General features: G+C 47.6%; 1 protein-coding gene across 1 annotated transcript; it reads right to left on the bottom strand.

The window, feature by feature from the left end:
- Positions 1 to 6,694: 6,694 nt before the first annotated feature.
- LOC146356419 (vomeronasal type-2 receptor 26-like) lies at positions 6,695 to 25,088 on the bottom strand. The gene is made up of 4 exons (XM_084830106.1): positions 24,874 to 25,088; positions 22,104 to 22,176; positions 21,623 to 21,920; positions 6,695 to 7,605 (listed from the first exon to the last, which is right to left on the bottom strand). Exons 1-4 carry the CDS (start codon positions 25,086 to 25,088, stop codon positions 6,695 to 6,697), a joined length of 1,497 nt encoding a protein of 498 aa, XP_084686232.1.
- Positions 25,089 to 26,097: the final 1,009 nt, after the last annotated feature.

The following is a 26,097-nucleotide window of genomic DNA, read 5'->3' as shown; positions in this document are numbered from 1 at the left end:
GAGCACTGGGCCCAGGACTGAGCCCTCTGGTACCCCACTCATTACCTCTCCCCAGTTTGAGAAGATCCCATTGATAAGCACCCTTTGAGTCCGATTCTGAAGTCAACTGTGTATCCACCTGAGAGTTGTTTCATCTAGCCCACTTTTAGGGAGAGTGCATCATGTTTCCCAGCATAATCAGTGTGGCGGGCTGTGTGGAAAATGCCACTGTTGTCACATGCATCATGCCCTATGTTCTAGTGTAACTATGGCAGTAAGGGGAAAGGAATCTTTTCAACAAATGCTGAACTACCCTGGAAGGTCAGGATGAACCCTGGAAGATTCTTAAAATGATACTTAACATGGTAGATGGAAACTGCAGATGGGAGCCATACGCTGTTTGGGTTCTGCTTCCATCCAGGTGCCACCAAAAGATTAGAAGTTTGGATTAGAAGGGTTCTGAGCCCGTGGTCCCTCGGCACCTGCCCCACCACTCCAGCTCCTGAGGCGAGAACTGAACATGGTCCTCCTCCAATGTCACTTTTGGATGCCCTGGCTCCCATTCCAAAGCTCCACCGCTGCCACTACCCACCTCCAGCACACACTCCAGAGGACCATCTTTCCCAATGGGCAGAGGCACCTTGAAGCGGAATCCGAGCCAAGCAAGTGCTCAGCTCACATTTCTATGCACTTAGCATCCTCTCCCCTCCCAAGTCACACCTGTGGGATTTTGTAGATGCCCGACATGGTTGAAATCAGGATGGAGAGGTCAGATTCAGCCCCGTCAAGGACAGCCAGCAGGTGATTCTTTCTCCCACAGCTGTAGTTTGGAAGATTGCTTTCCCCACCAGCAACCAGCTGCAGCATCGCATAGGAAGTGGTTGTTCCATCGAAGTAGGACTTATAGACATCATAGCCCAGGGTGATGTTGGGTAAGAGCCTGGCGTTCTGGTTGATGTCCTGAATGGCAAACAAGAAGGCCAGGGTATGCCAGTACCTTGGCTCTAGCAAACTGCAAAACAATCAATGAAAACAACAATGTCATTTGCTTCCTTTTATAAATCTAAAGCCCTTTTAAGGCCATATAAATCTCAGAAGAGCTGATCCTAGTAGGGAGGAGCAAACCTAATCTTGTTGCAAGGTAAATAAATATCCATTTTCTGTTTAAAAACAAGGATGGTGAGATTCTGCCTCATTCCTGGAGAGGGAAAGTCCACAGTGTTAGAAGATGAAGGTCTATTTATATATTTACATTTCTATGCCACCCCATCACTGAAGCTCTGTGGGTGTTTTACAAAAATTAAAATACATTGTACAAAGTGTAAAACCATTTACATAAAATCAGTGGTGATGTTCCGCGAACTCAAATACTGCCTGCAGAGCTCTGCTGAATCTTTCCATTGCACAAGCAGGTGCAAAGTATTTGCGCAACAGATTGTAACTTTAGTGAGATTCTTCTCTTCTGCATTGTCATTTGCGCTAACAGAGTCACACAGTTGGATACTGCCCAGACAATAAACATATAACACAATTATAATCAACCATAGGATGAAACCAGGACCCGATTAAAAACTCATTGCATGCTGTCAAACGCCTGAGAGAAATGTCTTAACCTGGCCCTGAAAACAAAAGAATTTGGCACCAAGTGGGCATCATGCACACACATGGACACATACACACACACGCACAAAGACATGTATATTCAATGAAAATTTATGTATGTACAGACTGAGAACTCTTAGTCACAATGGCCGTAATCTGGAGGACAATTTGTAGGCAATACACCACTCATCCACTCCTGAAATCCATTTGACAGCACAGCTACTGATGAGGGTGGAAGCTTAAATACACACACACACACACACACACACACACACACACATGATTCTTACCCCATAACTGGAGCAGCCTGTTGCAAGATATCTCAACTCAGCTTTGCATAGTCTCTTGGATTTGCAGTTGGTTCCGAAAGAACAAACAAAAGGCAATGACCTGCTTGACAACAGGGGAAATTTCTGGATCTATAGACTGAGAATGCATGTCCAATATCTGACAATGGCATTGTGAGATATGGGACATGCATTCTTCTGATAGTTTACTGGAAGTTACTGCAGATAGGGACTGGGAACTATAAAAAATCACATGGACTCAAAAATATGGGGGAGGGATACTTGAAAGTGGCAACCCCAATTGTCACACCAAGGAACACAGCTTGTGCATTCACCCTGTCTCTAAACATCCAGTTGGAAGGATGATGCATCTGGCTCTGATCATTGCAGAATAGCTGGAATTCAAATACATCCATTTGCTACCTTGTAATATAGGCATTTATCCTGGGGACCGAGGGCAAAGCCATGTGATGGCATTTTTGTTTAGTCTACACCCAAGAAAGAGACACCATAGCTCCCAGCCTGTGTCTTGCCACAGGGTGTTTGTACTTTTGGTTGGAAGTATGCAAGGAACAACAACAAAAGCATTTCATCATCACTACTTACCAATCAACCCTGGTTAAAGGGGACTCGGAAAAGATGTATGGCTGGAGATACTTAAGATATTGTGAAGATAAGACTCCACTAATGAGGTAGTCTCCTGGCCGGTAGTAATTGAGTGCTCCCATTTGATTTCTCATTGAATCCAAGGGGCATTTTGCCTTTTTCATCTCACAGGCTGCATGAGGCAGCAACAGCAGCAGCAGGAGCGGCAGTGATACCATGATGGTTCTGCTGTCTTGCTCCTTCTGACTGGTCCTCTCAGCTGCGAAATCAGAAGAAGCCAGAAAAGTCTTGCAAGTGCGAGGCTGCAATATCGTTCTAAAGTCAATGAGTTCTGAGCTGAAAGAGAGTTCCACCAAACTGCACCACAGTCGTGGTCATCCCAAGATGCCCTGGAGCTCAGCACAGGAAGCACAGGACCTGTTTAACACACCCGGCTTTTCAGGCATAGTGCAAGAAGTTGTCTCATGTTGCCTTCGTTTCTGCTGCTTAGGTCATTGGTCTCAAAGGGATTCTCCAGAAGACAGAAATCGCTTGAGCTTTGGCAAGAATCGGAATCAATCATGATGTTTTTGATATTTACAAAAGGGAGCATCATCAGCTGTGCATCTTCGTGGACTCTTGGAGTGGCTTGAGCCCCAGGTGCAGAGCTGGAGAAAAACATGTTTCCGAGAACTCACTAATGGGGCTTCATCTTCTGATGTGGGTTGGGAAAGCGGGGAGTGGGGGAGTGACTGTGACCTGAGTTTTGATGGAGAATGACCAACAAAAAAGCCATGATGCTTTTTTGTTGGTCATTTTTGTTGGTCATTTTGTTGGTCACAAAAAAGCCAGAACCAGACAGTGGTTCTGAGAGTTCTTCTGCCAGTTCCTTTCTTACTCCAGGGTGCAGTTCATCTGGCCCTGGAGATTTGAACTCATTCAAAGTAATTTGGTGTTCCTTGACCATATGCCTATCGATCTTAAGCTGCAATCAGTGGCATCTTAGGTGGAGAGGATCTTGGTTGACAGGGCTGGGAAAGGCCCTTCTCTGCGTTGACCTTTGGAGAGGAAATAAATGGGTCTATAGCCTGTTTTTGCTGACCATTCCAGGGACTTTTCCAAATCCATAGCCAGAGAAAGAGAGAGAGAGCTCCATACCCTCAAGCAAATTGAGGAAGTGACTGAGTTAAAGTGCTCTTCATTATTATGGTCACGGGGAGAAAGTAGAAAGTGTGAAACTTTGTTTTTGTATCATCTATTTTATTTAACAATATGTGGGCTCAGTAAAATAATGATTAGTGTGCCTTACCAATGCTTTTATTCTTAAGTATTTATAGTTGAACGCATTTCAAATAACCTTCAGAGATATACAAAAAAATTATCAAGGACCTACTACAACATAATGCAATGAAGATATGATGGTTGAGGTCACTGCTTGTTATTTCCTGTTTGAATGATCAAGTAATCTAGCACCTCTGTTTTATCAGGAACAGAATTAAATTGAGGAATCCCTCCCTTCCTCCCTCCCTTTCTTCCTTTAATTTATATCTCACCTTTGAGGATAAACGTCTGCCAAGGCAGCTTACAAGTCAGAAAAAAAATGCTCGGGCTGTGCAGGGATCCCTCGACCCACTCCGGAGGCTGATGTGGGCCTTCCACATAGGGATGCTGGAGAAAATCAAGATGGATTGAAATGAGCTTGGATTTCTAAGAATCCCACCTGAGGAATCTGCTGCAGAACACACCTCAGGACGTGCGGAGTCCATGGATTCTCAGATGTGTTTTTTTTTTTTAGTTTCCCAAAATTTACACATATAAATGTGTAAAAAAAATGTATGTTTCTGCTGATGAAACATTGAATTGAATGGGGAACAATATGCTAAATGTTGTGTACTGAGGTAAATTATGTAAATACTTCTGTAGATATTTATGTAATTATTTGCACATTTTTCTGCATGTTGAAAAAAAAAATATTCACATCCTTCTGTGGGCAGACGATGGAACGAAAGATGCATGACAATCCGCAAAACACAGACAAAGCGGATTTTGCACAGTCTGTACATCCTTAGTGCCAAATTGGCCCTGACCTGCCTTGGGGTGATCCGGAGCAGGGCCAACCTGCTTTGGCCTCTGGATCTGAAATGTAGGGGTGGCAGAGAATTCTGCTACAGACTCCAAAGAGGCTGGATTCTAAAGAATCCAGCCCCCCAGAGTCCGTGGCAGAATGGACAATTCCTCACCACCACCCTGCAAACTTCATCCCGGACGGACCCTACCTGGCACCGGCCGGGTCCAGGTCCGTCCGCTGAGTCCTTGCATCCGCTACGCCTGACACCATTTCTATCCCTGGTCTTTTTGTCATAGGCTACATAAATATTTATAGGCTATGTAAAATAGGCTACGTAAATATTTGCGTCCGCTACGTCGGACAGCATTTGCGTCCTCACACAGCAGCGTATTGGACGCAAGTCTGGCTGTGGATGGGCCCGGACGGCGGCTCTACAGACTCACCGTGGACGGAGCAAGCTGGGGAGGATTCGGGGGGGAATGGATTGTCTCCCCCCCCAAGGACCCCCCAGGCAGATCGGTGAGTGGGGTTCGTATACCCCTACTGAAATGCGATCCGGACACCCAAAACACCCATCCCACCTGGTCCCACGTGTCCCGCACCCAACCCCTGCCCAGCGGGCAAACCCCTGCTCCTGCTTACCTGGACCCGGTGACAGCGCTCACAGCCATCACTGTCTTGGATGGAGTCACAATTTCAAGCAATGCTGCTTCTTCCATTAAGTAAATGGTGCATAGATTGCAGCCACAAAGGGGCCTACTATGCAATGTTACAGGCATAAATGGCCCATTTATGCATCTAATAATATGTAGATGGCCATTTTCTGGCTGCAGTCTATGCACCATTTACTTACCAAAAAAAGAGAATCACCATGGCAACTCCCTCCAAAATGGCAGTGGTAGTGGGCACTCCCCATGGGTCTAGATAAGGAGCAGAGGGCTTGTGTGGCTGGGCGGGTGGCAGCCCAGATTGGGCAAAAGCAGTCCAGAGCAGCCCGATGTCCTTTGAGAGTAGCCCAACCCACTCCAGAACTGGACCGCTTTGGCACAAATCACCCCAGTCTGCTTCAGGATTCAGGCAGAAACTGTGCGTAGGCCTAGAAATGTATTAATAAAAACCACTATTTCAAAATATTAAAAATAACAACTCATAATGATCAATTCCACAGGGCAGTAAATCATAGTAGGCCCTATGAGAGAAAGGAGGGATCATGAAAGACATGATCTCCATGTCGTAATAAGCTATGTAAATACTTCCATAGCCTGTCACTGCAAAGAGCAGGGGCGCAAATGGTGTAGCAGCCACCATATGCGCGCCTGCTCTTTGCCGTGATAGGCTACGTAAGTGTTTACATAGCCTATCACGGCCTAATGCAGGAATGCCAATGGCGGCGGCTACGATGGCCGCCATTTGCGGCTGCAGCAGCCCGTCAGCGGCCGGAAGACAAGCCGGAGCTGCTGCCACCACCACCGCATTCACTGCTGCATCCGCCGCCACCACATCTGCCGCCAGGTAGGTCCATCCCAGAGGGGAATTCTGGGTGGTGGTGGTGGGAGGCCATTCCACCAAGGACTCCAGGGGGGAGGATTCCAAAGAATACGGCCTCACTGGAGTCTGTGGCGGATTTCTCCAACATCCCTAGCTGGCCCCAAGGAAAAATTGCCTCAATTTGCACAATCATCATCTCAAATTGCACAAATGGCTCAACCTCTGAAACAGATCAGAGTCAGCACAGAGACCTTGTTAGCTCCTTTGACCCCTGATCTCTGCTGAGCTGGAGACTGGAGTGATGCGCTCTGGCTCTTTGCAGTGGTGGTGATGCTACTGTAAGACAGGGGAGACCATGCCAACAGTTCCCTCTCCTTGCCAGGATCTCAGCTGACAAAAAGAGGAAGGCGTTTGGCCCTGCCACATGAGTCCCTCTTTCAAGACCAGCCCTGAAGCCTTCCAGAACCTCCCAATCCATAGCTTTCTTTAAAAAGCAAACCATGGTCCTCAATCATGCATCTTTCTCTCCTCAACTAACAAAGAAGAACACACTTTTCCTTTCTTCAAAGCTAGAGCGATGTGACCCCCAAATGAAAAGGTTACAATTTTTTTAGGGGTTTAGGAGCTATGGTTCTTTTCTGATCCTGGTCAATGCAAACTTCTAACCCCTCTCTAGTACTAAAGATCAGATGCCATGCTTGGTTTTCATCATGAGATGCTCCTTTGTATTCAGGTCAGGTCTCAGTAAAATAATGTAGCACTTGGGAAGAAAGATGCAGCCCAGTAAGCCAGCACTGGAGGCCAAGATAGAGAAGACCTGCACAGCTACCATGTATTTGCCCTTTGTGCTCAGGTAGGAGGGCACAAAGGAAACCCAAACACTGCAAAAGACCAGCATGCTGAAGGTGATCAGCTTGGCTTCATTGAAGGCCCCAGGCAGATTCCTGGCTAGGAAAGCCACCGTGAAGCAGATGGCAGCCAGAAAGCCCATGTAGCCAAGAGCAGTATAGAACATCATCACAGATCCTTCGTTGCATTGCAGGATGATCTGTCCAGGCTGAGAGTGCATGTCAGAGTCAGGGAAGGGCGGAGAGATGACCAGCCAGATAGAGCAGATGACAACCTGGACACTGGAACAAGAAATTATGATGGAGTTTGCAAGACTCTTCCCCAGCCATCTCCTCACTTTGTTCCCTGGCTTTGTGGCCAGGAAGGCCAGCACCACAGTGATCGTTTTGGCCAACACAGAAGAGACAGCAAGAGAAAAGATGATGCTAAATGCTGTTTGTCGGAGAAGGCAGGTCTCTTTCTTTGGCCAGCCGAGGAATAGGAAGGAGGACAAGAAGGAAAGCAGGAGGGAGATTAGGAGAATGTAGGACAGGTCCCGGTTATTAGATTTGACTACTGGAGTTTCTCGGAATTTAATGAAGACGACTAAAATGAAACCTGCTGTTAGGGATAAGAATAAGATGAAGGAAGTCAGAAGGATCCCTAACGTTTCGTTATAGGACAGAAAAGTTATATCCTTGGGGACACATTGATCTCGGTCCTTGTTTGGATGCTGATCTTCTGGACACTTGTTGCAATGGTCTGCATCTGAAAAGAAGAAGAGTCACTTCAGCATGACCAGCATCAGGCATGCATCCACAACTCTTGGTGTTCTCTTACATTTTGAGCAAGGATGGGGATGAGGGAGAATTCAGGAAAGCAGAATCTGTAGCAGGGGAGGGAGAGACACCAATGTTCCCTGTAGAGGACCAGCATTGTGTTCAGGAGATACAATCTGTGTCCTCATCACAAAAGCAGGATCTCAGCTAGTGTGGCCAGGAAGGTGCTGTGAGGGACCACGGGGCTCCTGCAAGTCAGATTACACAAAGCTGGGCTAGATGAGTTAATTTGGTTTAAAGACAGGTTCCTATTTTGTTTAAAGCCAGAGTAGCAGCTGTGTGTAGCTAAACAATATTTCAGGATAGTATCTATGTGGTTATCCTATTTTTTAATCTAAGTCATAACAAGCAGGCCAAAGCAGTAAGCCCTGTGTCAAGGAGCACCCTAGCTGCCTCTTTAAGGCCCCTCCAATAGCCAACACACGACACAGACAAAAGGCATTCTTTCCAAGGCTTTATTCCCTTACAACTTAATGACTCTTTCAGATGCTAATCACCAGCAACTAAGCCAGGAAATGCACTGGGGTAGTTAGCAGAGCAGCCTAAGCTCTGGGTAAGGCAGTTGGTCCCCATTTGAAGGGGAAGAGTGGGAAAACTCTGAACTTATGGGCTATGGAGAGGTCCTCCCTCTTACCCGGGGATCCTCGGGACGCAACCGTTGTTTTAGCACCAAGCGGGCAGAGTGCCACCTCGTGGCACCCTCCATCACGCACCACTCCCTCCATCTCTGCAAAGCATCCAGCAAGATCCCATCCCCCGCTCTCTCACTGCTAGGGTCACTATCTCTCTCAGGAATGCAGGCAAGAGGAATCTCTCCCTGCCGCTGTGCCTGTGAGAGATGAGTGAGCTCCTCTCCCATGGGTGATTGGTCCTCCTCAGAATCAGAACTATTCTGGGGCTCTATGGGCTCAGTATTCTCCCTGACATCCTGTCGCAGAGCAGGCTTTGAAGGATGGTTTCCTCTGTCAAAGCCCAACACATCACCTCCGTCATCATTCTAGCTACTTCCAAGGGCGGTTCCCTAAGTTTCACACCCAGAGTAGGAATCTTTCATAAAGTCTTCTTATCTTTCCCCATCATGGAAAATTATGATGAAGGGGTTTACAGGTGTAGAAGGATGAATCAACACTGGACAGGAGAGTGGCCTGATTAACAGAGAGTTGGGGGTTGTTGTGGGGCAGAGGTTTCCAAAGTTTGCATCTTCAGCTTTACACCGTTTTCACATCCACTTTTCTGCCAAGGAACGCCTGCATGTCTGCCACAGAATCACAGCACACTGCAGACAATTCTCTCTCTATAATGGTAGACTGGCCTATGTTTTAATGACGTCCCTGCCCCAGTCATGTTAAATGCAGAGCTTTTTTGAAGGGTGTGCCTTCAACCAGGGAAAAGAGGGTACACTGGGCACAGTGGAGGCTGTTGGCCCCAATTTAGGTGGGTCTGTAAATGCATTCAGAATTTCAGTCAGAACCAGCCAGAACTCTAAAGGAGCTATCAACAGTGTTGAATGCTATCACCAAATGGGTGCAGCACCTTGGATAGGATGACTTAGAAACATTAAAAGAAGGTATTTTTTTTATACCTCTTAGGATGATGAACAAACCAGAAAAATATAAGATGGAGAAGAAGTTCAATTAACTGCATCCAAATGTGGTCAAATGGAGAAACCTGTTGTTAAAACCAGATTCAGTCTATGTACTGAAATGGCCGGGCAAATAAAGACATCTTCATCTGGCGCTAGAATGGCATCACAGTTGATGAGCCTTCTTGGGGAGGGGATTCCATTAGCGGGGTGCCACAACCAAAAAGGCCCTCTATCAGGTCCCCATTCACATCATTTTGGATGGCAGGGGTATCCAGAAGACAGCCTCTGATTACAAATGTGGTGTTGAGGCAAAAAGCCAAACTCAAATATTTGCTCTTTTTCCCAAGGGAACAGCCTTTCCTCTGAGGTCACCCACCTTCCTGAGTGGAGATTGTCCCTTCCGCACATGGAGCGCAAGCATAGCAGCAAGGTGGCTCTCCTTCCTGGATCTTGGTGGCATATCCAGGGTGACAGCTCTTGGCACACCTGGAGTGAGGCACAGTCTAGCGATAAAGAGAAGCAGCAGCAAGGAAAACATGTTAGGTGTGTTTGTCTCTATGGTAGGGATGGGTGGATTCCCTACCTGTTGTTCCGCAGGGGAATCCGCCCATGGGGGGAGGCAATCTGTCCCTCCCACCGAAATCCATCCAGGCTGGCTCTGCTCCACATCGATCCTGTGTAGCCAACTGCCAGCTCTGCTTCACTGGCAAATTTTGTTGAGATGGGCGTCCAGCAGCCACTGCCGTGCTTTGTAACTTGTAAGTAAGTCTCCAGATGCAAATGGCATAGTGGGCACCATTCGCGGCCATAAAGCTAGCTGGTAGATTAGCCTAAATCCCACCATTTACGGCTGCATTTATGTAAATCTACCAGCTTCACGGCCACAAGTGGTGTCCACTATGCCATTTGCGTCCCTGTTCTTTGACATGATAGGCTACACAAATATTTGACTCGGGCCTTAGGCTGAAGCAGTGCACAGCCCTACTGGACACCCCATATGTATCAGTCTCATATTATTGGAGATTAACAGAAGCAACAAGCCCAAAATGTGACACTAATCATTTCCCCCACCTGGTTAAAATACCTGGGCCATACAATGGTTTCCGGGTGAATGGTGAGCTTTGTGCGGGTGGATGCTTGTCTCTTCATGCTCCCGATTTTCACTCTACTACGAGTCAAATTGGGAAACAGCACCCAGTTAATAAATTCAAAGTCAGCTCCCAGCTCCCCATTTTCATCCAGATACAGTCCGCTCACAGAAGCATTAGAAAACTGGACATCTCTTAAAAAAGTGTGAAGCTAGAATGACAGAAAAACCAGGCAGCCTTTAACAAACATGCAAACACCCCAAGTGAATCCGCAACAAGCACAATATCAATTTACTGCAAAGACACATGACTTTATCCTCAACGTTGTGCAAAAAAGGATAACCATTCTTTCCTGAGGAGTCCAGGGGAACGTTTCATCAGGAGAGTGCATGAATAATCTCTGGATGACTCAGAATAACTCCCCACAGAGGCTACTTGAGGAGGCAAAGGAGGCAACAAAAAAAGCTCTGTTTGTCACTGGTATTGCCACACAGTAGGCATGACTACTTGCTGTAACACATGCACAGTCATTTCCATCCTGAATCTTGCACCATTTGAGGCGGTCAGTGGAGGCTGGTGGGTCCTATTTCAATGGGGCTGTGAATCTGCACTGGGTTTCAGTCAGAACTCTAGAGGAGCTATCCAAGGTTTGGAACCCATTTTGGGACAGGGCTGAGCACTTTGGATAGCTCCTTTAGAGGTTGGACTGGTTGTGACTGAAACCCAGAGTGGACCCACAGCCCCACTGAAATAGGCGCCACCAGCCTCCACTGGTGTTATTCTTGCAAAAGGAGAAGGGAATACCTGCCATGGCTGCAGCCTTTGATGTTCCAGCCTGACTCCTCCCCCCACCATCAACATCCATTTTGATTGGGATGAATATGCAGCATCTAAGGCATGTGCCACAGCTTGGACACTGTTGTACGTACTGAAGCTGTCTTGAGACAGGGCTCTCTCCATCTCCTCCTGAGGCAGCATGTCCAGTTGCTCTTTCTCTGTGCATCTTGTCCAACTTCTCTTGGATAACACATGCTGTGAATAGAAACAGTGAAAGGCTGTTTGCCAAAGCTGTGCAGTAGCCAAAGAAAATGGTTCGTAGTAGTCATATTTTGTCCTTTTGGGGGTCTTCATTATGGAGGACAAAGAACCATGGAGGAATGGAAACATATGAGGTCTATCAGACAAGATCATGTTCATGTCCTGGGAAGTTGTTGTGATCCAGAGTTTTGCCCCAGTTTGTTTCATTTCGAGTGCTCTTTGTATACGGATCATTGGAAGAAAGCCATAGTGAGAGTCCACATAGAAAACCATTACTTTGACTGTTGGCCACATGACCGGTAGTTCATTCCCAGACATTTGGTACACAACATTTCGTGGTAGTCTTTTTGAGAAGGCAACACAAATCCCATGATTGATCATGAGGGGTGTCAAGGCCCTCATGAATCTCTCTCCATTGTCAGTATCTGGAGCATAAAGGCCAATCCACGTCCATCCAAAAAACAGGAGGAGCTGGACAATCCCTGGGTACTGGGTTTCTTCCCTTGGGGCCATCCGGTAGACAAAAGGGAATTCTGTTTTATCATTAAGAACATGTGAAACAAAGCCATAACTCATCTAGTGAGGAAAGGAAAAGACTGGTGTTTAGCATGGTGGTGGTGGTTGTTTTAGGATATCATATGGTTCCATTTCATTCTGGTGCTGGTTTTTAATATGGTTTCATTCTGCACAGTTCTCATTTTGCTTTAATTTTCATACATTGTTTTTAATGTGTTGTAAATAAATAAATACATAAATGGACAAATAAACAAAATAGAGATCATATAATTGTTTACCAGAAATTATTAGTATCTAACAAAATGCATGCCATTTTGATAGGTGTGGAGTATATGTGGAGGTGGGATGCCAAAATTCCCGAAGGATCCCTTTTGGTGCAGCCATTCTTTGTGTGACTTGCCAAAGAAGTACACTGGGTACCTTGTCAGTAGAAACCAAGCTACTCCACCCAATCTGAAAACAACAGCATCCCAAGGGCACTCCCGTTCTTTCCCCCATCGGAGCGAATGCTAAGCTTTCACTCATACAAAATACAGTTTTGTGGTACAGTTGAAGACACCATTAAATGTAGGTTGAACTTGCTCCTTTCCTCAAGTGAGCCCACAGTACAGGAAAGATTTAGCCCTCCCACACACAACTCTGTTCCTGAAACTGTTTGAGGGACACGCTAGAGCCCCATTCAGGTATTTCAGTGATGGATTGACAATGTGAGCAGCAAAGGCTCTGGGGTTGTGCCTTTCGCTCAGGCTTGGGTAACATTGTAAGGAGATCATAAGACCATAAGAAGAGCCATACTGGATCACACCAAGGGTCCATCTAGTCAAGCATACGTTTCCCATAGTGGCCAACCAGTGCCCATGTGAATCCCAAAGCAGGACAGGAGTACAACAGCACCCTCCTCCCACATCCCACAGCAACTGGTGTACGTAGGCATAGTGCCTCTGAAACTGGAGGTAACATGCATCTGGGGGGTGCATTGTCCCCAGTGGAAGCCTGCGGGGACTAACACCCACCACTATCATCGGAAAACGTGAAATGGTTGAAATCCAAAGGTATAATCCAACAACAGTCCTACTTAGAGTGGACCCATTGAAATTAATGGGACAAGTCAGCGAACACCAAGTGATCCTGCTGGGAAACAAAAGTGTGCAGGGAGAGCACATCATGTTTCCAAGCATAATCAGGAAGGAAGTCTGTGGGTAAATCAGCTGCAGAATGATGGCAGTGACCAGGATGGGGCTGTATGCATTTTACCCACCCCTGCTTTAGCATCTCCCCTGTTGTCATGTGCATCATGCTGATTTCCCTATGTTAAAGTGTAACTTCAGCAGTAAGGGGACAGGAACCTTTTAAACCAATGCTAAAGAACCCTGGAAGGTCAGGATGAACCCTGGAACATTCTTCAGTGGGTAATAAATAGAGATGTCAGAGAATTCTGCCACGGATCTCGGTGAGGCCGAATGCCAGTGCATTCGGCCCCCCGAAATCTGTGGGGGAACGGCCTGCCACCCCCCTGCCCCCCGCGGATCCCCCCCGGGATGAGACTTACCTGGAGCGGATCTTCTGGGTGGCGGTGGCTCCGGCAGCGGTGGCGGCGGCGGTGTGCGGTCTTCCAACCGGCTGCCGCTGCCGCCATTTCCCGGCTTGTGAAAAAAAAAAAAAGACATGATAGGCTCCGTAAATCTTTACGTAGCCTATCATGGTTGGGGGTGGGTTTTTTTTTTAAAAAAATGCGTACACAAATGGCGGTGGCTACAGCCGCTGCCATTTGCGTTCCTTCTTTTTACCGTCTTAATCTACGTAAATATTTACGTAGACTATGATGGCGAAAATCAAGGGGAACGCAAATAGCGTAGCGGGCGCTATTTGTGTCCCCTTTTGATTCGCCGTTTTAGCCTACGTAAATATTTACGAAGGCTAAAACGGTGAATCAAAAAGGGATGCAAATAGCACCCGCTACGCTATTTGGTTCCCCTTGATTCTTGCCGTCATAGTCTAAGTAAATATATACGTAGATTAAGATGGCCAAAAAGAAGGAACGCAAATGGTGGCACCCATAGCCGCTGCCATTTGCGTATGCGGTTGTTGTTGTTGTTGTTTTTCCCAGAGCCTTCCGCAGCCAGAATTCCGGCTGCGGATGGCTCTGGCCTGGCTGGGTCAGGCCGGCTGCTCGTCGGAGCCGCCGCGGAGCACAGCCGGCCGCTGAGGATTCCGGGGGGAGGAATGGAGTGCCTCTCCCCCATTGAGGATTCCGGCAGGAGGGACGGAATGCCTCCCCCCTACCATCAACATAATCCGCGAAAGGTAAGTCACTCTCGTACATCCCTAGATGAACAAGGTAGCCGAAAACTGCGTATGGGCGCGAAATGCCGGTTTCTCTCTGCTTCCATCCAGATGCCACCAAATGATTAGAAGTTGGGATTTTGAAGGGTTCTGAGCCTGTGGTCCTTAGGCAGCTGCCCAGCCATTCCAACCCCTGACCCTGGAACTGATTATGGTCCCCCTCCAAATGCGCTTTTGATGCCCTGGCTCCCATTCCAAAGCTCCACCACTGCCACGACTCACCTCCAGCACACACTCCAGCAGACCATCTTCCCCAGTGGGCAGAGGTGCCTGGAAGTGGAATTCAAGCCAAGCAAGCCCTCAGCTCACATTTCTGTGCACCTGGCATCCTCTCCACTCCCAATTCATACCTGTGGGATTTTGTAGATGCCTGACATGGTTGAAATCAGGATGGAGAGGTCAGATTCAGCCCCTTCAAGGACAGCCAGCACGTGATTCTTTCTCCCACAGCTGTAGTTTGGAAGGGTGCTTTCCCCACCAGCAGGCAGCTGTAGCATCGCATAGGAAGTGGTTCTTCCATCAAAATAGGACTTATAGATGTCATAGCCCAGGGTGATGTTGGGTAAGAGCGTGGGAGTCTGATTGATCTCCTGAATGGCAAACAGGAAAGACAGGATGTGCCAGTACCTTGGATCTAGCAAACTGTGAAAGAATAAATGAAATGAAAATAGATCAGTCACACTGTCATCCTCTACTCAATGAAAACTAAATGTCATGTACCTTCTTATATAAACCTAAAGCCCTTTAAGGCAATATTTATTTTTTATTTATTTATTAAATTTATTAATCGCCCATCTGACTGGTCACCCAGCCACTCTGGGCGATGTACAACCCACCATAAACAATTTAAAACAATAAAATTTTACCATAAATTTTTTTTAAAAAAATACCCTAACCCACCCCAAATGCCTGCCTGAACAACCACGTTTTTAATGCACGACGGAAGCTCATTAAAGAGGGGGCATGACGGAGTTCCCTAGGGAGGGAGTTCCACAGAGTGGGGGCCACCACAGAGAAGGCCCTCTCCCTCGTCCCCACCAGTCTAGCTGTCCTGGCTGATGGGACAGAGAGAAGGCCATCCGAGGCTGATCTTGTTAAGCGGCCTGTCTGGTGTTGCTGGAGGCGCTCCTTAAGATAGGCTGGGCCGGAACCATATAGGGTTTTAAAGATCAAAACCAACACCTTGAATTTGGCCCGGAAAACAACTGGTAACCAGTGCAACTCCTTCAGCACTGGAGTGATGTGATCTCGCCGGCGGCTGCCTTTAATCAGGCGAGCCGCCGCGTTCTGTACCAGCTGCAGTTTCCGAACCGTCTTCAAGGGTAACCCCACGTAGAGCGCATTACAGTAGTCTAAACGAGAGGAGACCAGGGCATGTACTACCGATGGGAGCAGATGGTCGGGAAGGTAGGGGCGCAGCCGCCGTATCAGATGGAGTTGATAGAGCGCTGTCCGGCTCACAGCTGACACCTGAGCCTCCATGGACAGCTGGGGGTCCAAAATGACCCCCAGGCTGCGGACCTGGTCTTTCAAGGGTAGCTGTACCCCATTCAACACCAGGTCAACATCCCCCAGCCTCCTCTTGTCTCCCACCAAAAGTACCTCGGTCTTGTCAGGGTTGAGCTTCAGCTTATTCCTCCCCATCCAGCCACTCACCGTCTCCAGACATTTGGACAGGGATTCTATGGCCAACCTTGGTGAAGATTTGAATGAGAGGTAGAGCTGAGTGTCATCCGCATATTGATGACACTGCACCCCAAACCTCCTGATGATAGCCCCCAGTGGCTTCACATAGACGTTAAATAGCATCGGGGAGAGGATGGAACCCTGTGGCACCCCACAAGTAAGTGGCCACGGGTCCGAAACCTCCTCTCCCAGTGCTACCCTCTGGTACCTGCCAGAGAGGAAGGACTGGAACCACCGCAATACAGTGTTTCCAATGCCCAACCCCTCCAGGCGGTCCAGGAGGATACCGTGGTCAACGGTATCAAAAGCCGCTGAGAGGTCGAGGAGAACAAGGAAGGAGCATTCACCCCTATCCAGAGCCCTCCTCATATCATCCACCAAGGCGACCAAGGCCGTTTCTGTCCCATGCCCAGGCCTGAAGCCCGACTGAAATGGGTCTAGATAATCAGTTTCTGCCAAGTGTGCCTTCAACTGCACCGCCACCACCCGCTCAATCACCTTGCCCAAAAATGGCAGATTTGAGACTGGGCGAAAGTTGTTCAGAACTTGAGGATCCAAGGAGGGCTTCTTTAAGAGCGGTCTTCTCACTGCCTCCTTGAGGGCTGATGGCATCACTCCCTCCTCAAGGGAGGCGTTCACCACCGCCTTGATCCCCTCACCCAGTCTCTCTCTGCAGCTCATAATGAGCCAAGATGGGCAAGGATCAAGTAAGCAGGTGGTTGGCCTTACAGATGAAAGCACCTTGTCCACTTCATCAGGAGGAAGAAGCTGGAACCGATCCCACAAAACCGGTTTGCCACAGGCCGCCTCTTGCTCACTAACTGTATCCACAGTGTGCAGAGTAACACACCTAATCTGATCAATTTTATCTGCAAAGTGCCTTGCCAAAGCCTCACAGGAGGCCTTAGAATGCTCCAGTGGTTCCGGAGCCACAGGACCGACCAGGCTCCGGACCACTTGGAACAGCCTCCTGGGGCAGCACTCTGCAGACGCGATGGAGGCAGCATAATATTCCTTTTTTGCTGCCTTCACTGCCACGTGATAGGCTGAAGATATAGCTCTAGCCCGTGTCTGATGGTCTTTGGAGCGAGACTTCCGCCACCGGCGCTCTAGCCGTCTCACCTCCTGTTTCAGAGCTCGTAACTGCGGATTGAACCATGGTGCAGTCCGAGCCCTGTTCAGGGGGAGAGGGCGTTTCGGAGCCACCCGATCTAATGCCCCAGTGATTGCGGCATTCCAGCCACCCACCAGGGTCTCGACCGAGTGGCCGTTGGCATGCCCCAGAGAATCCCCAAGCGCGTTCAGGAATCCATTTGGATCCATAAGACGCCTGGGGCGGACCATTTCAATGGGTCCTCCACCCCTGCGGAGGGGTTGTGGAACCGAGAAGTCCAACATCACCAGATAGTGATCTGACCATGACAAGGGGGTGGTGGATATACCCCCGACTTCCAGATCACTCCCCGCTTCTCCAGAAACAAACACAAGGTCTAGTGCATGACCGGCTACATGGGTGGGCCCAGTTAGAATATGGTGCAGCTCCCAGGAGGCCATGGTCTCCATGAAGTCCCGAGGTGCTCCTGTGAGGATGGCCTCCAAATGTACGTTGAAGTCCCCCAACATGACTCTCAGAAGAGCCTATCCTGAAATAATGGTCTCTAAGGTAAATAAATATCCATTTGCTGTTTAAGAAAAACAAAGATTGTAAATTATGCTCCGTTCCCGGAGAGGGCCATCCCCAGTAACTGAAGCTCTCGGGGCATTTTCAAAACAATTAAAATACATTATACAAAGTGTATAACCACTCACATAAGGTGTTACACAGAGGGCAGCATCCAGCTGTGATGCTCCGCAAACTCAAATACCGCTACTGGAGCTCTGCTGAATCTTTCTGTTGCACAAATCTTTCTGTTGCACAAATCTTTCTGTTGCAGACTCAGAGGTCTTAGTCCAAATGGCCTTAATCTGGAGGACAATTCAAAGGCATTACACCAATCATTGTTGTTGTTGTTGTTGTTGTTGTTCAGTCATGTCCGACTCTTCGTGACCCCATGGACCATAGCACGCCAGGCCTTCCTGTCCTGCGCTCTCTCCCGGAGTGTGCTCAAGTTCATATTCATTGCACCGGTGATGCTATCTAGCCATCTCATCCTCTGCCGTCCCCTTCTCCTTTTGCCTTCAGTCTTTCCCAGCATCAGGGTCTTGTCCAGGGAGTTTTCTCTTCGCATTAGGTGGCCAAAATATTTGAGCTTCAGTTTCAGTATCTGTCCTTCCAATGAGCACTCAGGGTTGATTTCCTTTAGGATTGACTGATTTGACCTTCTTGCAGTCCAGGGGACTCGTAAGAGTCTTCTCCATCACCACAGTTCGACAGCATCGATTCTTCGGCGCTCAGCCTTCCTTATAGTCCAGCTCTCACAGCCATACGTTTCCACTGGGAAAACCATAGCTCTGATTATACAAATCTTTGTCGGCAAGGTGATGTCTCTGCTTCTTACTATGCTGTCTAGGTTGGCCATAGCTTTCCTCCAAGGAGCAAGCGACTTTTAATTTCATGGCTACCGTCACCATCTGCGGTGATCTTGGAGCCCAAGAAAGTAAAATCTGTCACTGCTTCCATTTCTTCCCCTTCCATATGCCAGGAAGTGATGGGGCCAGATGCCAGGATCTTAGTTTTTTTTAATGTAGAGTTTCAAACCAGCTTTTGCACTCTCCTCTTTCACCCTCAACAAGAGGCTCTTGAGATACTCTTCGCTTTCTGCCATTAGGGTGGTATCGTCTGCATATCGGAGGTTGTTGATAATTCTCCCGGCAGTCTTAATTCCAACCTGTGATTCATCCAACCCGGCGTTTCTCATGATGTACACTGCATATAAGTTAAATAAGCAGGGTGATAATATGCAGCCTTGTCGTACTCCTTCCCCAATTTTGAACCAATCGGTTGTTCCATGTCCGGTTCTTACTGTTGCTTCTTGACCCTCGTACAGGTTTCTCAGGAGACAGGTAAGGTGGTCTGGTACTCCCATCTCTGTAAGAATTTGCCACAGTTTGTTGTGATCCACACAATCAAAGGCTTTAGCATAGTCAATGAAGCAGAAATAGACGTTTTTCTGGAATTCTCTTGCTTTCTCCATGATCCAGCGAATGTTGGCGATTTGATCTCTAGTTCCTCTGCCTCTTCGAAACCCAGCTTGTACTTCCGATAGTTCTCAGTTCGCATACTGCTGAAGCCTAGCTTGTAGGATTTTGAGCATCACCTTGCCTGCATGTGAAATGAGTGCAATTGTGCGGTAGTTTGAACACTCTTTGGCGTTGCCCTTCTTTGGAATTGGAATGTAAACTGACCTTTTTCAGTCTTTTGGCCACTGTTGAGTGTTCCAAATTTGTTGGCATATTGAGTGCAGCACTTTAACAGCCTCATATTTAGGATCCTAAATAGCTCAACTGGAATACTGTCATCTCTGCTAGCTTTGTTGTTAGTAATGTTTCCTAAGGCCCACTTGACTTCACTCTCGAGGATGTCCGGCTCACGTTCAGTGACTGCACTATCATGGCTATCAGGGACATTCAGATCTTTCTTGCACAGTTCTTCTGTGTATTCTTTCCACCTCTTCTTAATCTCATCTGCTTATGTTAGGTCCCTGCCTTCTTTGTCCTTTATCAGGCCTGTCTTTGCACAAAACGTTCCCTTGAGATCTCCAATTTTCTTAAAGATATCTCTAGTCTTTCCCATTCTATTGTTTTCCTCGATTTCTTTGCATTGTTCGTTTAAGAAGGCCTTCTTGTCTCTCCTTACTGTTCTCTGGAACTCTGCATTCAGTTGGATATATCTTGCCCTTTCTCCCTTGCTTTTTGCTTCCCTTGTTTCATCAGCTACTTGTAAAGCCTCATCAGACAGCCACTTGGCTTTCTTGCATTTCTTTTTCTTTGGGATGGATTGAGTTGCTGCCTCCTGAACAATGTTACGGACCTCCGTCCATAGTTCCTCGGGCGCTCTGTCTATCAGGTCTAATCCCTTAAATCTATTCCTCACCTCCACTGTATATTCAAAAGGGATATGATTTAGGTCATACCTGAATGGTTTAGTGGTTTTCCCTACCTTCTTCAATTTAAGCCGAAATTTTGCAAGAAGCAGCTCATGATCTGAGCCACAGTCAGCTCCAGGTCTTGTTTTGACTGAGTGTATAGAGCTTCTCCATCTTGGCTGCAAAGGACATAACCAATCTGATTTCGATATTGACCATCTGGTGATGTCCATGTGTAGAGTCGCCTCTTGTGCTTTTGGAAAAGAGTGTTTTCTATGATCAGCATGTTCTCTTGGCAAAACTCTATTCGCCTTTGTCCTGCTTCATTTTTTACACCAAGGCCATGCCTGCCTGTTATCCCGGTGATTTCTTGACTTCCTACTTCCTAGCATTCCAATCCCCTATGATGAAGAGGACATCTTTTGTTGGTGCTAGTTCTAGAAGGTGTTGTAGGTCTTCATAGAACCGATCACCCTCAGCTTCTTCGGCATCAGTGGTTGGGGCATAGACTTGAATTACTGTGCTGTTGAATGGTTTGCCTTGGATTCGTACTGAGATCATTCTATTATTTTTGAGATTGTACCCCAGTACTACTTTTCCCACCCTTTTGTTGACTATGAGTGCTACTCCATTTCTTCTAAGGGATTCTTGCCCACAGTAGTAGATATGATGGTCACCTGAATTAAATTCACCCATGCCTGTCCATTTGAGTTTGCTGATTCCCAAGATGTTGATGTTGAGTCTTGCCATCTCATGGTTGACCACCTCCAGCTTACCTTGATTCATTGATCTCACATTCCAGGTTTCTAAACAATATTGTTCTTTACAGCATCGGATTTTCTTTTCACCACCAGACACATCCACAGCTGAGTGTCCTTTCGGCTTTGGCCCAGCCGCTTCACTCTTTCTGGCGCTACTTGGAAATACCCTCCGCTCTTCCCCAGTAGTATATTGGACACCTTCCGACCTGAGGGGCTCATCTTCCAGCGTCATATCTTTTAGCCTTGTGATACATTCCATGGGGTTTTCTTGGCCAGAATACTGGAGTGGGTTGCCATTTCCTTCTCCAGTGGACCACATTTTGTCAGAACTCTCCACCATGACCTGTCCATCTTGGGTGGCCCTGCACGGCATAGCTTATGGCTTCTCTGAGTTACGCAAGCCCCTTCGCCACAACAAGGCAGTGATCCATGAAGGGGTACACCAATCATACCTCTATTTTATTCTCCTAAGGAACATTCCTCTGCAGGCATTCCAAACTGCAATTCCTGTTAGGGATGGGTGGATTCCCTACCTTCCGGTCCTCAGGAGCCAGTCCTCTCTACAGCGATTCCGCAGAGATGCACGCTGGCTCTGTATCACTGGCGAACGGCAATACATTAATGGTGGCTGCCATATCACTGAGGAATGAGTACAGCTGCAAATGGTGTAGTGGACACCAGTGCCCTAACTGATATGCCCATCAGTGATGACAGTGTGCAATATCAGATATTATGCTTGTTTACAACCTGCCCTCCATGCACCCCCAGTTTCCCTTGGTCTTTGAGGCCCAAATTGGCAGATTGATTGATTGATTATTTATTTATTTATTTATTTATTTATTTATTTGAAGCAAGGGGCCAGCTGCTTGTAGGGGCAAGTGGCTACCATCTCTTTCTCTCTCACCCTCTTCCTTCCTCCCACCCCCAGTGGACTTTTCTCTGCTGGTCCTCCTCTCAAGGAAGTTTTCTTCCTGCCAGTTCACATACCCCGGAGTTGCAGCAGCCTGACTCTGAGCAGACATGTTTAGCAAGCCGTTATGGCTCATTGAGGGGAAAACCAAGCACGATCCTTCGCTGGTGCTCACCTCCGGAAAAGTGCTTATGATGCAACTTGCCCTTCCTCCTATCGGCGCTGTTCCCCCCAGCAGGCCAAAGGCAGGATCGCTAGCTGAGGTCACACAGACTCCTGAACTGCACTGAAGCTGGTGTGACAGGAAAACCCATCATGAAATGACTTTGCAAAAATCGGTTGCTGTGGGGAGGGGTGAACATGGCGTACCATGATCATTTATGAAGGGATAGAGGAACCGGAGTAAATCCCAGTTAGATGGGGCCTTGGGGAGAACTTCCATGCATAGATGAGGTTGCCCTCTGCAGACAGTCACCCAGACCATGTAGAACGTGACCAGAATGGCGCAGGAGGGGGTGGAGGTTGTGATCTTGTCCTCACTGCCCTTCCTCACATGCAGAGCTTACACATGATGAGAATGACTGAGTAGGGCTGGATTCTCACAACCATCCTAATGAGCGTACATAGAATGTGTTCACTAACATGTGAATATAGTATACCCCTAGTGAGAGACACAATCCTTGCATGTCCCTTTCCCACCAAACAGAAATTAAGAGCAAGGATAGGGGCCCTGGTGCTGCATTTCTGCTTTCAGGAAGCTGGTGTGAGGCCCTGATCCTTCTGCTCCCTGTACATGTGCATTCCGTCCTCAGCTCTGCCAAATTCTCCGAGGGTCAAACTACTTTACTTAGTTGTTACTTTAAAGATCTTCCTAGGTGTTTTCTTGTTTTACTCAACACTAAGCTCATCGGACCTCCTATGGACCAGGACCCTAGAGTGGGGGCTTCATGCCTTTGCCCCATTTCCATTACAACTGGATGCCATTTTGGCAATGCAACTTGGAGGCACAGGGGGTGGGCAGCAGGAGGAGGTGATCCAGATCACATCTACATTGTGTGTGGGGGAAAGTTTTAAAGTCTCCCTACCCCCCCACCCCCAATGCTAGGGTCTTAATCTGTGTAGTGTCACCTAGTTTCCCTTTCTGAGGTCACATTCCATAACTAAAGAGTAGACATGGCAGACAGAATTCCTCTGAAAACACTGGAGTACTGGCAGCAGTGTAGCTTCATAGAATCATAGGGTTGGAAGGGGCCTACAAGACCATCGAGTCCAACCCCCTGCCCAGTGCCAGAAGCCTGATTCCCAGGTGGTCTCCCTTCCAAGCACTAACCAGGGCTGACCCTGCTTAGCTTCCATGATCAGACGGGATCAGGTGGATCCAGCCCTCAGTCATACGGAGCTGCTATGCTGCCTTAGGTTTTAATGGGGAAGAAAAGGCTTAACAATTTTTGAATCACTGCTCAGACTTTCACCAACCCATTGAAAGGCACACCTCCTTCTCAAGCAAGAATAATGTACATGAGTAGTTCTCACCAAAGTTTGAAAGAAATTATGATGTACTAAGCTGTGGTTTGGAGGAAAAAGTAGGAATGTGCCCATTGCAGCACATTTGAACTTGCTGCACCTGTGGCAACCTTTATCAGATTGGTTTAAAATGTTGTACATTTGTAGACCTCATCAGGTAGACTGCAGAGTCCAGGTTTCAAGGTATTAGCTCAACAGGTGTCCTTTTTATAAGCAGCAGCACATTGTGGCTCATCCTGGCTGAACCTTACTTTTGCGACTCACCTCCACGAAAGGGACACTCCTGTGTCCCTTTCATCATCTTCTTATGAAAAATAATATTGTCCACTTGAAAGGAGACATAGTAATATTTGTATTTAGAAATATTAATTTTCTAAATTTCTAATTTCTGCAGCAACTTACATGTCTGTCTTTCTGTCTATTTGTCTATATACATATATACACACTTCCAGATGAAAACTGTTACCTCAAACTATCGTAGCACCCAGCTGCAAAGGAGACCTGCTTGCAGACTGAGAATTTCCTTGTCATTATCTCCCCCCCCACACACACACACACCCCTCAAGAAGCATTTTCCCCTCATTGTCAGATATGGGACATACATTCTGCTGAATTTCTCAAAAGGTTACTTCAGATATGGACTGGGAAAGATAAAAATCACTTGGCCTCCAAAATATTGGGGGGGATAAATGCGTCACCCCCAATTTTCACACCAAGAAACACTGCCTGTGCATTCCCCTCTCTCCAAATATACAATTGGATGATGGTGTATTTGGCTCTGCTTACTGCAGAATAGCTGCAACTCAAATAGCTCCAAGTACATCCGCAATCTTCTAATAAGCATTTATACTGGGGATGGAGGGGGAAGCCGTGTGATGGCATTTTTGTTCAGACTAGGGATGGCAGAGAATTCTGCCATGGATCTCTGGGAGGCCGAATGCCAGTGCATTCAGCCCCCCGAAATCTGTTGCGGAATGGCCTGCCCCCCGTCCCCCCCCCCCGTGGATCCCCCTGGGACGAGACTTACCTGGGGCAGATCTTCTGGGCGGCAGCGACTGCGGCGGCTGATCTTCCGACCAGCTGCCGCCGCCGCCATTTGCAGGTGTGTGTGTGTGTTTTTTAACCCAGACATTTTAGGCTACGTAAAAACTTACGCAGACTAAAACGACTAGGTAAAAAAAAAAAAAGCTTACGCAAATGGCGGCAGCTACACCGCGGAGCACAGCCGGCCAAGGAGGATTCCGGGGGGGAGGAATGGAGCGCCTCCCCCACTGTCCAGGATTCTGGGGGGAGGGACGGAGCGCCTCCCCCCCATCCAGGATTCCGGGGGGAGGGACGGAGTGCCTCCCCCCCCACCATCAGCATAATCCGCGAACAGGTAAGTGATTTTCGTACATCCCTAGTTCAGACTACACCCAAGAAAGAGACACCATAGCTCCAGCCTGTGTCTTGTCACAGGGCTTAAAAGCAAAGAGGGTGTTTGTTCCTTTGGTTGAATCTATGCAAGAAAACTCTAAACATTCAGCCATATGTGATCTTGCCGAATAAGATACTGCCCTAATGCTAATGACGCCCCAATTTTTTCATTCAAAAGATGTGACTGGAGCAAAGTAGGGAGAGTGAATTACTAGGGATGAGGGGTATGAGGAAATAGGGTCGATTTCCAGTAAATGGGGGCAGTGGCTGTCCAGGTTGGGAAGCATTTAATCGCCACTACTTACCAATCAACCCTGGTGAAAGGGGTCTTCGAAAAGTCATATGGCTGGAGATACTTAAAATATTGTGAAGATAAGACTCCACCAATGTGGTAGTCCCCTGGCTGGTAGTAATTGAGTGCTCCATCTTGATTTCTGATTGGATCCAAGGGGCATTCTTCCTTTTGGGTCTCGCAGGCTGCATGAGGCAGCAGCAGCAGCAGGAGCGGCAGTGATACCATGGTGGTTCTGGTGTCTTGCTCCTTCTCACTGGACCTCTCAGCTCTGAAGTCAGCTGGTCCAAGGAAGCCAGAACAGTCTTGCAAGGGTGAGTCTGCAGTATCGTTATGAATACAATGAGTTCTGAGCTGAAAGAGAGTCCCACCAAACTGCACCACAGTCGTGGTCATCCCAGGCTGCCCTGGATCTCAGCACGGGTCGCACGGGACCTATTTAATACAGCCGTCTTTTCAGGCGTAGTGCAGGAAGTTGCCTGACATTGCCTTCAGTTCTGCTGTTTAGGTCATTGGTCTCAAAATGAAATTGCAGAAGACAGAAATCGTTTGAGCTTTGGCAAGGATTGGAATCATTCACGATGCTTTTGATATTTACAAGAGGGAACATTGCCTGTGCGTCTTCATGGACTCTCGGGGTGGCCTGAGCCACAGGTGCAGAGCTGGAGAAAAACATGTTTTCGAGAACTCACTAATGAGGCTTCAACTTCTGATGTGGGATGGAAAAGGTGGGGGGAGGAGTGACCTTGGCCTGACCTTTGTTGCAGGATGACCAACAAAAATGCCAGGATCAAGAAAAGCTTTTAGGATGTATACCAGGGGTGGGGAGTATGAGGCCTTCCAGAGCTTGTTGGACTAAGTCCCTTCACCCCGACCCAATGGTGAGGAATGCTGGGAGTTGCAGTCCAAAAACATTTGAGGGGCCACATTGTTAGCAGGAGGGGGAGGGCTCTGGGGTTGGATCCTCAACTCCCCCTTCTGAGGTCAGAGTGCTGTCTCCGACCTTGGAAGGGCTTCGCAACCCACCCTGTGGTTCCTGGGACACTCACTCAAGGCCTTTAGGATGGCCCTCAAAGAGATGATCTTTTAAGATACTGCAAAATCATATGTAGTTTTATTCCAAGAAGTAGAGCTTTGTTCCACACACAAATACAGGCCTTCTTCACAGGTAAGTTTTAATATATATATATATAAATGCCTGCACAGATCTCTGAAAAAGATGAATCCTGAACTGTAA

Source organism: Heloderma suspectum, chromosome 2, assembly GCF_057233095.1.
Source record: "Heloderma suspectum isolate Gila_16-S chromosome 2, 16-S_ref, whole genome shotgun sequence".
Lineage (NCBI taxonomy): Eukaryota > Metazoa > Chordata > Lepidosauria > Squamata > Helodermatidae > Heloderma > Heloderma suspectum.
The sequence above is the reverse complement of the archived record's forward strand: the minus strand, read 5'-3'. Positions and strand labels throughout refer to the sequence as shown.